This window comes from Protopterus annectens, chromosome 14.part0, assembly GCF_019279795.1.
Source record: "Protopterus annectens isolate FY-2018-M chromosome 14.part0, PAN1.0, whole genome shotgun sequence".
Taxonomy (NCBI): Eukaryota; Metazoa; Chordata; order Ceratodontiformes; family Protopteridae; genus Protopterus; species Protopterus annectens.
In genome coordinates, this window is record NC_056748.1 from 815,356,376 (window position 1) to 815,369,914 (window position 13,539).

Here is a 13,539-nt window from a genome sequence, read left to right on the forward strand (position 1 = left end):
CCTGTTTCAAAACAAACTATTTCTAAGTGGATTGGGTTTTGTATTGCTTTCTGTTATTCCCATCATGGTAAGGAGATTCCAGCTGGGATTAGGCCTCATTCCACTAGGGCTACTGCCACTTCTACAGCTTTTTTAAGGGGGGTGGCAATTAAAGATATTTTGGAGGCAGCTACTTGGAGTTCAGTGCATACTTTCTCTAAGCATTACCACCTTCCACTTTACTCTAAATCTAGGGCTGGTTTTGCCACTGCAATTTTACAGGGCATTTTGGCAGCTCCTAATGCTTTATAGTTTTGCCATCCTCCCTTTCCTCTGCTTTGGGATTCTACCCATATGTAAGGACTGCAGCAATGTGAGATGAAGAACATAGTACAATTTTGTACCTACCATAAATGTAGATGTTCGAAGATCCACATTGCTGCAGTCCAATTTACCCTCCTCCTTCCCGTCTGTAGTTAGAGGCGGTTGTGTGGTTTGGGTTGTGAATATTGTGGATATTGTATATATTGTACATATGATTAGTGCAAGGGTGGTTGGTTGTTTTTTGCTGTCTTTTGGTTTTGGCCTTTCTTTTTAGGGTCTTCTGACATCTGGGGCAAGAAAAGACTGAGGATATGACGTCGGTCATGCGCATTTGTACCCTGACGTCCTGATGTCAGTCTTAAGCGCCTTGACCGACGTCAGCCTAATACTTTGATATTCGGGCCGACCGAGGACAGCGGACTACCCATATGTAAGGACTGCAGCAATGTGGATCTTCGAACATCTACATTTATGGTAGGTACAAAACTGTACTTTTACACTAGCTGCCCATCTTGAGTTAACCCTTTGCTAAATAATTGTGCATGTTCAGGATTAATTTCAATCATACTATAATTATAAATTGTATAATCATTAGCTGCATTAGAAATTATTTGTACCTGGAGTTTGATGGATGTCTGTCAGGGTGATAATTGTTGGAACTCTACTTCTGTATTCTCTCGGATCTCCGTAGGGGTACATTCTGCCCCAAAGGGTATTCATTAGCCATACATTCCTCATCTTCTTCTGTATTTGACTTACTGGGGGTTGATTGTTATTGTTCTCAGTACTGACCTTACTTTGTTGTCCTTTTGGGGGCCTTGTGTTATAAATAAACCTGTCTATCATGCTCAAGTTTTTTTTTTTTTTCATTGCTGTATTGTAACACAAATATTGTCTATATCGGAAAAATGTTGCTTGAAATTTCTTCTCACACTTATTGAACGAATGGTCGTGTGTTATAATATTGTCCAGCTGTTTAATTTCTGCATGTAAGGACTCCATTTCTCTGTTATGCTTAATCATTAATTCCATCATTTCATAGCCATGTCGATCACTGTTGAACATGGTTTCTTCCCTCCAGTTGTGTTAACTTCTTCACTTCCATTGCCAGCTCTTCTATAATTAGCGTGAAGAGCCCCTTGAAGAGAGGACACCCGTTTCTGCTCCTCCTCCCAACTTGTAATACTTTGGAAACACCCTCATTTTATCATTACCTCACGGGCTCATTATAAATCGTCCTTATCAGTCCTACAGTCCCCCACCTTGTCCTTTTTTTTTTCTAGTATTTCTTTGAGGCAATCTTGTCTGTTGGTATCAGAGGCTTGTTGTAGGTCAGGAACGACCATCCCTTCTTGTGTTTCCTCCTTTTTCTCTTCCCTGTCCATAGATTTTGATAGGGCCTACAAATTTATTTCTTCCCTTCCTTTTACAAAACCATTCTGCCCCTCCTGTATTCTCAGCGCAGCCTCATCCAGATGTTCTTCATGTTTCACTGTTGCAGTCATTACATTTGGGTTTTCTGCTTGCAGGTAGCCCTCAGTCGGCCTGACTATCAAAATCTTGGGTCCTGCGTCAGTTGCTGTCTCATCTTCCATGACGTCAGGTAGTCAGGGGTATAAAGCATGCAACCGACGCCACTACATCAGTTATTCTTGCCATGCGGTGCCCGAAGCAGAAGCAGTTCGCAAGTGCCGGTTGGCCGACTCCTGAAATTTTTTTCAAGTTTCAGATCCGAAGTCTTCGAAAAAGCTAAGTACCCCGTTGGGGATCCTTTTTCTTGCTCTAAACTGATGTCAGTAAAAGTTAACAATTGTATTTCGTGTGGAAAGCAAATACCTCATAAATATTTTCATTCGTACTGCATTCCTTGGTTAGGCCCAAATCACTACTCCCTCGCTGTTGGTTTTGTGCCTTATTCAATCCTCGAACTATCTGTCGTCGGTTAATTTTTGCATCTAGCTATTTTGGTACTCAGTTCAATTATCCAGAAATGGCTTCGGTAAGCCATTCGACTACCGACATTCCAAAAAAAGTTAAAGAAAAAGACCACATAGGTCCAAAACTGCCGACGACACTTCCGTTAAGCTAGTCGCCAGTTCGCAGGTACTCAGTGAGGCGCTTTCGCAGCCCCCTGATACCTGCTACTTCAGATTTGCAGGACCCATTCGGAGACTGGTATGCCGCGAAATGCTTCTTCGACTATGGAACCTGCGGATGTCTCTTCCTTGGATGGGTCCGGAGCCGCTGTGCAGGCACCGGCTTCTAAGGGTGTATTCAGGCCTACTGACTTGCATATCAAACTGACGCCATCTTCTTCAAGTCCTAAAACTTGATCCACACCTAGAAAACTGACCCAGAGACCGCATGGTCAAGCTCCTATGCCTAAAAAACAAATTATAAGAATTTCTGAAGACCTTATCAGGGGAAGCCGCCCTTCTCCCTCTAAGAGACCTAGAACTGATTTTCCTTCTGATTCTTCGGATCAGGATTCTGATATTTCTGTTTCTTCTGATGACCAGGATTTGCCTTTATCTACTTATGAGGATTGTGATGCAGAGGACTCCATTCCCTCTGCTTCCCCTCCAGAAGATTTCTCTTTTGGTGAAACTTTGCATACTCTTAAGGAGCATTTCTGCTGGGAAAACCAGGATTACTCTAACTCTAAAAAGAGGCTTAGGGAATTCTTACTCCTACCTCAACACAGGCCTTTAGCTATTCCCTCCTGTACTGGACATTGTAGATGATGCCTTCATGGAATCTGCCTGGCCCCAGACACTTTACCTCCAGCTCCCAAGAAACCTGACTGGTATTACAGAGTACCTGACTCTCACAAGTTCCTCTTTAAGAATCCTATTGTGGATCCAGAGACCATTTCACAGGGATCCAAAGGCATTAAGGCTACTACTGCCAAAAACCCTACCCCCTCTGATAGAGATTCTGGGGCCCTGGATAGATGGCGTAAGAAGGTATACAGTTCTGCTACTTTGGCCATTAGGGCCTTAAACTGCCAGTTTCATATGTTAAAGTATCAGCAGCATATTATTGGATTACTTAAACAGAAAATTATGTTGATTCCTGACTGTGCTGAAAATAAAGAATTACATGATTTAATGCATTCTGCTGGAACAAGTTGGTAAACATACTTTGCATTGTGGTTTTGATTCCTTATAGGCATCTTGCAGGACTGTTGTCTGTACTTAGAAGGCATGCTTGGCTTAAGGAGCAAACTTTACCAGATCATGTTCAAGCTAAATTACTGGTTGCTCCCTTAAACCAAGACCGCCTGTTTGGTAACAAAGCAGAAGTAGTACTTAAAAAAGATGGAGGAAGAAGCTAAATCTATGCAAACTGTTAAAGATTTCCTGCAAGTACAGCCTCCCAGATTTAGTAGGCGCAGGCTTTCTAAGAATTTGCCCTTTCCTGTCTTTTCCAGGCCTTCTCAGTCCAAACCCAGGACCAGCAGACCACCCAGGCTTCAGTTTCAAGGTACTCACAGGCCTAAGCAGTGGGGGGGGGGGGCTCCCTCTTCCAAAGCTGGAAGTGGTAAAGCACCCCCCTATAGTAGACTGTCACAATGACTTAACCTTAAACCTTCCAAGCCCTGCTCAACTGACTGTTCCTTTAGGGGGAAAGATCGCCCTGCATGCAAAAAATTGGGTACTCATTACCCAAGCCAAATGGGTTCTAAATGTAGTTTCCCAAGGATACAGATTCCACTTCCACTCCTTACCATCCCCAAATTAGTGGGCAGAGGCTCAACAGCAGGTTCTCAGTCTTCTAAGTATTAGGGCTATTCAGTCTGTCCCAGAAGAGGAATGGGGACAAGGTTTTTACTCAAGACTTTTCCTGGTACCCAGAAAAGACAATACCTGACTCCCTATCCTGGACTTGTCTATCCTAAACACCTTTTTTGGTAATCCCAAAATTCAAAATGCTAACTCTTCATCATCTGCTTCCCATGCTAGGCAAAAATGCCTGGTTGGCAACATTGGATTTAAAGGAAGCTTACCTACACATCCCAATAAGGGAATCTTGCAGAAAATACCTATGCTTCAGAGCAGGCTGCACCCATTACCAGTTCTCTGCACTGCCCTTTGGTTTATCTACTGTGTCCAGGGTATTCACAGAGTGCCTAGCTCTAGTCATTGTATTCTGCAGGCAAAGAAATATTAAAATATACCCATACCTGGACGATTGTCTAATTCAGACAGAAAGCCAGGACATACTGTTAAATCATCTGGCATTTGTAAAGAAACTGCTAACCTCACTAGGGTACACCATAAACGAAAAGAAATCTCACCTAGTACCCTGCCAACAAATTGTATTCCTGGGAGCAAGCTTGAATACAACTTCCCAGATGGCCTACCTCACGCCAGAGAAACAAGTTTGACAGCCTACTTCAAACTACTTGCCACAAAGACCTAGCTATCTGCAAGGAAAATACTGCAAGCCCTGGGGTTCATGGCCTCTTGCATTTTACTAATTCCATATGCAAGACTGCATATGAGGAAACTACAATGGTATCAACATTCTCAAGACCTAGAATCAATGATTCCCAGCCTTCCTTGTATAAAGACAGAGTTCCATTGGTGGGCAGAGGCCTGCCACCACAACAAGGGACTGCCATTCACTCTACCCCCTGCCGCCCAAACCCTAACAGACACATCAGACTATGCATGGGGGGGCCTCACTTGGCAGGGCAGTGCATTCAGGGCAAATGGAACCAGAGTCAAATGCACCTGCATAAAAATCAAAAAGAAATGTTAGCTGTACAGAATTCTCTGACAGCCTTCAAGGACCACATTCTTACAGGACAATTATTGGTAAAGACTGACAACACCACTATTATGTCGTACATAAACAGGCAGGGGGGGGGACTCACTCTTACAACCTCTGCAGACTAGCCATGGCTCTGTGGAACACAGCCTTGAGCTACCAAGTGCATCTACAAGCTCAATTACTGCCAGGCAAGCTAAATAAACTGGCAGATGACCTAAGCAGAAATTTCATGGACCCACACGAGTGGAAACTGGAGGCAAAGATATTCAACATTCTGAGAAACAAATGGGGGAGCCCAGAAATAGACCTGTTTGCCTCTCCTCAGAACTACCATTTGGACAAATTCTGCACAATGACTCCCTACAGACAAGCTTGGAAAGTGGATGCCCTGTCCTTTACCTGGGAAAGCCTCTCAGTTTATGCCTTTCCCCCTCTGCCTCTCCTCTCGAAAGTTTTACTAAAGATCAAACAGGATAAACCAAGGACAATACTCATTGCACCAGACTGGCCACGCCAACACTGGTACCCCCTCTTGCGCAGTATGTCACTACTGGCACCATGGCACCTGCCTCAGACTCCTTCCCTACTGTCCCAGCAGGAGGACCAATTCTGTACCCCCAGCTTCAAACCCTGAACCTGGCAGCCTAGCTAATTACCTGAGTTCTTCTATACCATCCTTCAGCAAACAAGTGCTGGATGTCATCCTGGAGGCAAGGAGGCCTAGTACTAGAAAATCCTATGTTGAAAAGTGGAAAAGATTCCGTTCCTGGAGCCAGACTCAGGGGATGGGCACTACAATGCCCAATTTACCCCATATTCTTCAATACTTAACAGAGATGCTTCACAAGGGCCTTTCCTTCTCTTCCATTAAAATTCATGTCCCAGCCATTTCAGCACATTATAATACTGAGCCACCCCTCTTCTCCCACCTCGTACTGAAACAATTCCTCAGAGGGGCCAAAAATTTGAGACCACCCAGGAGAGCTCCTACTCCTGCCTGGGACCTTAACTTTTTATTGGAAAAACTCACTCTACCTCCTTTTGAGCCAGCTGCAATTGCGGAGTTGAAATCCCTTTCTTGGAAAACAGCCTTCCTCCTAGCCATCACTTCAGCTAGAAGGGTGTCTGAATTACAGGCCCTCATGGCATTGGAGACTCTCATCATCTTTCATGTGGACAGGATGTCCCTCAGGACCAATCCTTCCTTTATGCCCAAGGTGGTATCCAGTGTGGCCCTTAATCAGTCCATTCATTTGCCAACCTTCTTTTCTAATCCACATAACAAAGGGGGACGAATACAGCACTCCTTGGATGTGCACAGACAACTTAGATTTTACTTGGACAGGACCAAGCCTGTCAGGAAGTCTGAACAGCTGCTAGTTGCCTTTGCTGCAGGGGCAGAGGGGAAGGCCATTTCAAAGCAAACCATTTCTAAGTGGATAGGTCATTGCATTCTTTTCTGCTATAAGCACCATGGAAAACCTACCTCACAGGGGATAAGATCCCATTCCACCAGGGCTGCATCTACGTCTACAGCCTTTCTCAGAGGTGTTCCTACCAGGGACATCCTAGGAGCTGCTACCTGGAGTTCTGTACATACCTTCGTTAAGCATTACCACTTGCCAGTTTTTTCTAAATCCAGAGCTGGTTTTGCCACTGCAGTCTTGCAGGGCCTAATAGCTACTCCTAATGCTCAATAACTGCCTCCTCCCTTCTTTAGCTTTGGAAACCTACCCAAATGTAATGACTGCAACAGTGAAACACGAAGAACATAGTACAGTTGTGTACACTTACTATAAATGTAGATGTTTGAGTGTGTTCACTGTTGCAGTCCTGATTACCCTCCCTCCAGCCCCCTGACTTCTATTGGCTATACCTCTATTCTTGTTTACTATACTTAAGCTTTCTGGTGTATTTGCTTTTTGTTGGAGGTGTAACTACAGGTTTAATTGCTTCCCATTATGGGGGCACCTGACATCTGGGGCAAGAAAAACTGATGTAATGGTGTCAGCTGCATGCTTTATACCCCTGACTACCTGACGTCATGGAAGATGAGACAGCAACCGACGCAGGACCCAAGAGTTTGATAATCAGGCTGACTGAGGGCTACCTGCAAGCAGATAACCCAGATGTAATGACTGCAACAGTGAATACACTCGAACATCTACATTTATGGTAAGTGTACACAACTGTACTTTTCCTTGCTAGCACTTTTACCATTACTTTAATATCTGTGTTTTTTAAGGAGAATTATCTGTAATGTCGTACTTCCATCCTGTGGGGTCCCCCCCTTTGGGATCACTACCACTTTTGCTGTTTTCATTGTGGTATTTCCCCAGTTTCACTTATCGTTTCATACTCATCATTTCTAACTGCCCATATTGCTTGTTTTCTTGACTTGTAGAACTCTGCAGGATGTCCATCTGGGGCCCCTTCCTTTCAGTCTTTTATTGCCATCACTGCCTCTTTGATCTTCTCCATCACAAGTTTTGCATTTATTTTCTCTCTATATATATTCTTTCTTTCTTGTACCCCCTTCTGTCTGCAGTTTTCCAGTGGACTTCCTTTTTATATGCACTGTATACTTGCTGGTAGTGTTCCTTAAAGGTTTCCCTAACACCAATGTCCTCCTCTAGGCTCTGTCCCTTTTTTCTCCTAATGCTTTTGGTACCTCTCGTCACCTTTTTTATACTTTCTTGCTAGACGTTTCCCCCTTTCCTCCCCAGTTACCCACTGGTAGCCCTTCTAGTACCATTTCTGTATTTCCACTGCTGCTGTTACTTTTCTTTCTAGTTCATCTTTTGTTGCTGCTTTTTCTGTTTTAGTGCTTCTTTGTCTATACCTTTTTTACCATAATTTCCTTGTATCTTGCTTCATTTTCCTTCCAGTTTTACTGTTTCCTCCTTTACAACCCATCTCATCCTATCCTATGAATTTTCTCCTGTTAATTTGATTACATCCCATCAGTACTTTATTTCTGTCTTTTGTGCTCACATTCATGGTCACCTCTATCAGTTTTTTGTAATTGTTGTTTCCTTTCCTATTTCCATATGCAGCTTGCCCAGCTCCATTCCATGCCCACTCCTTCTCTTTCTGTCCATATTGGCATTGCTACCACTATATGGTCTGATGTGCAAGTCCTATATTTAGTCTCTCCACCCTTTTCAGAATTCCCTGTTTCTGTAGTATTCCTTCTAGTCTACTGACTTGAATCAAGCAGTTTCTACTACTGTGCACTCTCTCCTTTTCAGTGCATCTTTCCCTCCATATGTATTTCACACTACTTTCAAGTTACTTTTTTTAGTCTCTTTATCTTTAAGCTGTACTGTCTTTTGCCAAAGAGCTGGTCTTTCTTAGGATCTAGTGTGACTTTGAACTTCCCTCTAATGATTTTCATTCCAGCCTTTTTTATCTGATTCCATTCCCCAAGAACCAGCTGGAAAAGTACTTTATATCAATGTTTTTGTCCACCTGTTTCCATTTATTCTCATTGGCAAATGATTCACCTCTCTTTCCTCCTTTTCTGCACCCATTCAGTCCCCCCATTTTTTTACTGCATTGTTTTTCCCCTTTGCACTAATGATCTTCTCTCCCTTTTTACCTTTAATTTGGTCTCTTGAAGTAGTACCTCATCCCCTTGCCATCCTACTTATTCTGCTGTATACTTTTCCTTTTGGTTTGGTGCAACGTTATCCCCATATTCCAGGTTACCACTTTCAGTCTGTGTTTGCCTTCTGTTTTTTTTTTGGTTTCGTCCCACCTCTTTTCCCCTTGTTGCTGCCTTTGAACATCTCTTTTCTCCTGGGTTTCCTTGTTGAGTTGATCCTAATGTTCTTTGGTCTTTTCCTGCACCCCTCCCCCCCATATAGAGTTGGATTTTTCATCCTTTGGTCTATGATTTCAGCACCTCTGGACTTGTCATTCACCTTGTCCTTTTTTCCCCCCCCTTAGTTTTCTTTTGGTCCGATCTTTGTTTTTATTTCTGCCTGACTGCCTTCTGTGTGTTTGCTTCTGTTTTTGGCTGCTTGTTTCCTTTGCTTTTGATATTACTTTTTTGACTGCTTCATGGCTTTGTGTGTTTGTGTATTGCATTCCACTTCTACATTGCTGTCATTCCTAAGACTGATATTTCTGTAATTACTCTTTTCTCCTCATTTTTCATTTGGGTAGTATAACACCTATGCTTACTGCTTCAAAGAGAAAGCTTACTTTTATACAAAAAAAAAAAAAAAAAAAAAAGTCCTGCTGTAGCTCTGTACCCATGACTGGGGTAAGGTACTTTATACGTGTTTGGTAGTTTCTTATAAATAATGAATTGCACCAGTGATGGATTCTTTTAATAAGCATAACTCAGTTGTCTGAGGTATTTGCTATAACCATATAAGATCGAGCAGTAGGATTCTTTTAGCAACAGGAATCCCTTTTTGCTGCTTTTTTTTCTCGGATGCATTCTGTATGTTCTGCACAGTGCTTGGGGACTACCAGATATGTGTCATTGGTGAATACATTTTTGAGTGATGGGGATTTTTATTTTTGCTTCTTTTTGTGTGTTATGTTGGAGAGATATACCGGGTGATTAGTTTATGTGATGTGCCGCTCTTGTCCTTTGAATTATCTACTAATGTCTCTTGTGCTAGTTAAGGCTAGGGGTTCAGACACATTCGTTGACAAGTTCCTGTTATAAAATAGAACTGAAGATGTGTCAGATTGCTCTTCTTTTTGCAGCAGCTTTTGGGTTGATGTTCTTAGTGTAAGAGAGTTTTGCACCTTATTTGGAAATTTGCAGTTTTTCTTGAAAGTTGGCCACAAGAGTTCAAAGCTGTATATTTGTGGTTGAGTGGTCATTCATTATGAATGACCTGCAGCAGTGATCCTGTTATTCGGACATTTCCAGTTTTGGAGAGTACTCTCCCACAGCTTTTTAATTTCGGTTAACCTTCAAGATATGTGTATGTTTGGAATGTACTCCTGCCCATTCCTCTTCTGTTTTTTCCATCAATCTGTACTGCTGGCATTTCCTGTGAATAGGCTAAGTGTGTATTCTTACATTTGTTTAATGTGGTGTCAGATCTACATAAGTTTTTGATTAGTGGAGGGCATTTGCTAGTAGCAAAGGGGCGATGATCTGCTCCTCAGATGAGTGCACTCATGGTCAGTCAGTACCTTACTGGCCAAATGTGCTAATGTCCATAAGCATGGGATTTTGCTAAAAATGCAGAATTCTGACTGGTATAGAAGCAGTAACCAACCATGGACCTATCCAAGAGGGTCCAGTCAGCTGAGACCGTGAGATCATACCTCTTAGTTTCTTCTGAAGATTTTTTTTTTTTTTTTTTTTTTTTTAACCTCTGGTTTGTTGCATGGCTGTTTTGGGAAATTCTTTTTCTTTGTCTGCCTGAAGCGTGAAAGATACCTCCATAAGAGCAAAAATCAAAAACAAAAATTATTTTCCTCATCCTTGTCCCCACTTGGCCTACAGTTTGAATACAAGTTGCATTTTCATGGATTCCTTGTTATAATTAGGAGCAATCTTAAAAACCTTGTTGAAGAAACTGAGTTCAAGGTCTTGCTTTTGGTCCATTCTTTCTTCAAACCAGTTTTTCGTAATCTTTAAAGGGTAAGTGTTGTGTAAGTGTCTGGGCAACCCTCATTTTGCACAATAGTCATGCTGTGTTATCCATTGAGGTCATTATTTCAGTAAATGAAGCAATTACTATTCCAATGTGAAATAGTAAAAAATAAATAAATAAATGACCAACTTTGTTGAAGTTGATAATCTGAGGCAGTAATGTGCTACTATTTATTCAAATTGGGATTTTTTGTTGTTTTGTTTTTTGCCACATTTTGTTCATGGTTGCTTGGTACTTTGTATGAAGCACAGAATGTTGTTTTTGTTGTTGCATTGACTTCCATGTTTATCTAGTAACACTTTTTTCTTCTAACAGGATGGGTTGCTAGTACTGCATTATGGACTGGTATTGTCACATGTATCATTGACATAGAGAAGAACAGCCGAAGAAGAAGCCATAAAATGTGTACATCACCACTGTCGTCTCTTTAAGAGGAGTATTTTTTAACCAGCTGCCTGAAAATTAGGGTTCTTTATCATTTTGCACATTTTATGTGGCTGACTTGAAGACCTTCACAACTAATGTGCTTGCTGACTGAAGGACCAAAGAAGACCACTGCACTTTAGTTTCATCATGATGTGAATGTTCATCTGTGATGCATTCGGGAGAGTACGACAAAGTGAGCATTCTGAGCATGCAGTCAGCTACAGGCAGAAACAGGTAATGTAGTTATGCTTGCCTGTGTACAGCGAGTCAGTAGGCAGCAGTCTCTTACAGCTCAGACTGTTTCACATGAAGTGAAGACTGTGTTCCCTCTTTCATTAGCAAGAGTGTGGGAAGACGTCCTGTGGAATACTTTTGTGTGCTGCTTACGGACTGCAACTCAAGGAGGAATCTCAGGTTTCTTTGTGTAAATATGAAAAAAAAGGTCATTGGGAGCTTGACTGTAAGTTTACACAGACATTTACAGTCATATTAAGATAGTATCTGTATGATCAGCTCAGAAAGCTTTACATTTATTTTGTTTTTTTTTTTTGGATTTTATATGATGCACTTCCCAATTTTGTGTAATCCATGGAGACATGAATAGATGGATTTAACAGTCATTGAACATTTCAGTCTATGCTCGTACACATTTTTGAAGGGGTGTAGATGCCTGCTAATATCTTTCTCATCTGAAAAGCATTTTCCATAATTTTGTTTCACACTGGCTCTGAAATGCCACAGTTTCGTACATGTTAAAGTTGGCCATCTTTGCTTAACAGGAATACATGAACTAACATGTTTGGCATGTTGTGACCCTTTCACTATTGACATATGTGTATTGATTTGAAAACCTGACGTTATGACTGTTTACTTGCTGTATGCAAGTTAACCAGTTTAATCACATTCTGTCTGTTCATGCACAACTTTGCAATAGTGACTGATGGCTGTGTATGGGAAAAAAACAGACAGGGAGAGGCAGAAAGAAGTTTAAAGCTGAGGAACCAGCTGTACATGATTCAATTATGTAGCTATGATAAAACAAAATAAATGATTACACTGTATACTGGTGTGCACTATATGATTTTTTTTCTTATTTTTACTTTCCTTATCCATAACTGATTGGGTGTCCTAGCCTGTCAGGTTGCTCCCTGTCTTGAAGTTTTTTTCAGCAGTAGTGGTCTACTTTTCACACCACAGCAAAAGCTTCAATTTGGTTCTATACTAAGGTGCCATCTGTGTAGAATCTGCATTTTGTGCCTGTATGAACTTGGGTTTCCTTAGAGGTTACCATTTTCCTTCCAGTGGAGAAGTGGTAGGTGGACTGGTAGCTCTGGATTGTTAATAAGTAGGTGTGTGTAATATGGAAGAAAGGCCTGCTAGTCTAGTTCCCTTCCTTGCTTACCTAGTAAACTCTAAATATAGTAGCAGCTCTTCATAAAGGTTGCTGTAAGACTCTGATGTGACTTCAGAGCATTGGATGGATGTTGGAGTCTTTACATGCAACCTCTGTGAGGAGCTGTCTCTCGACACAGCCATTGGTACTAAGACTCTGGCTGTACATACTCCCAGCTCTCAGTAATAAAATGCCAGGTGCTTAATTTTGTGAGAGCCTTTTCTTCAGTAGTAATTACAATGGATCATTTAAGTAATGGTTCTGCACTAAATGATTCAGCTGTTTGTTGTGTCCTTTGAAAAATTGCAACTGTGAGAAAATTGGATCTATGCCTTACAACTGCAGTTCTGATTTTTGTAAACATTTCAAAACTTTAGAACTATTTCTCAAGACCTAATTTATGAAGGACAGTCTCGTAGTCACGTTAGTTTTGAGGTTTAAAAAGTTCACGGTCTCTTGTAGTGTGGTCTGTAAAATCATAGAGTTTTCTGAACAGACAGTTAAAAGGTCAAGAAACATTTGGGTTTCTGTCAGTGTTTGTGGAAGATGTGTAAATTGTTTTACATGTTTATTTATGTATTTTTCTTATGAATCTTGTCTGGAAAATATAATTTTAAAAATCATTTTCTTTGGCCTTCCTTTTTAATATGACATTAAAACTAAAGTAGCAGGCCATGTTCTATGATTACTCAGTCTTTCCTGATTGTGTTGGTCATTTCTGAGAACTTGAGTATACCTGAGATAAGTGAAAGGATGACAGTTTGCTTTGAAGAGAAGAAACATCGATGTTAAGTTGTCAATCTCGCCTTCATTCTTGCTGGACGGGTTCGGAGCCGAACCTCGGCACCAACTCGGCCTAATGCTAGAGCTCGAGAGCTATTTTTACCGGCTCGAGGCTATGCTATGTCCCATAATGCTAGGCGTCATATACCCAGATCTCTTTTGCCGCTTCAGCTACGAGGTTGCGTTTTCACCGGCTCCAGGTCGTATTTAAGATTTTTTATATTT

General features: G+C 41.5%; 1 protein-coding gene across 2 annotated transcripts in view; it reads left to right on the forward strand.

Moving 5' to 3' along the window:
• Positions 1–12,199, forward strand: part of PCGF6 (polycomb group ring finger 6) — a 362,217-nt gene extending 350,018 nt beyond the window's left edge. For both annotated transcript variants that reach the window (XM_044056567.1, XM_044056568.1), the window contains exon 10: positions 11,028–12,199. In XM_044056567.1, the coding sequence (XP_043912502.1) occupies positions 11,028–11,084 (57 nt within the window). In that variant the 3' untranslated portion in view covers positions 11,085–12,199. The remainder of the gene's footprint in view (positions 1–11,027) is intronic.
• Positions 12,200–13,539: the final 1,340 nt, after the last annotated feature.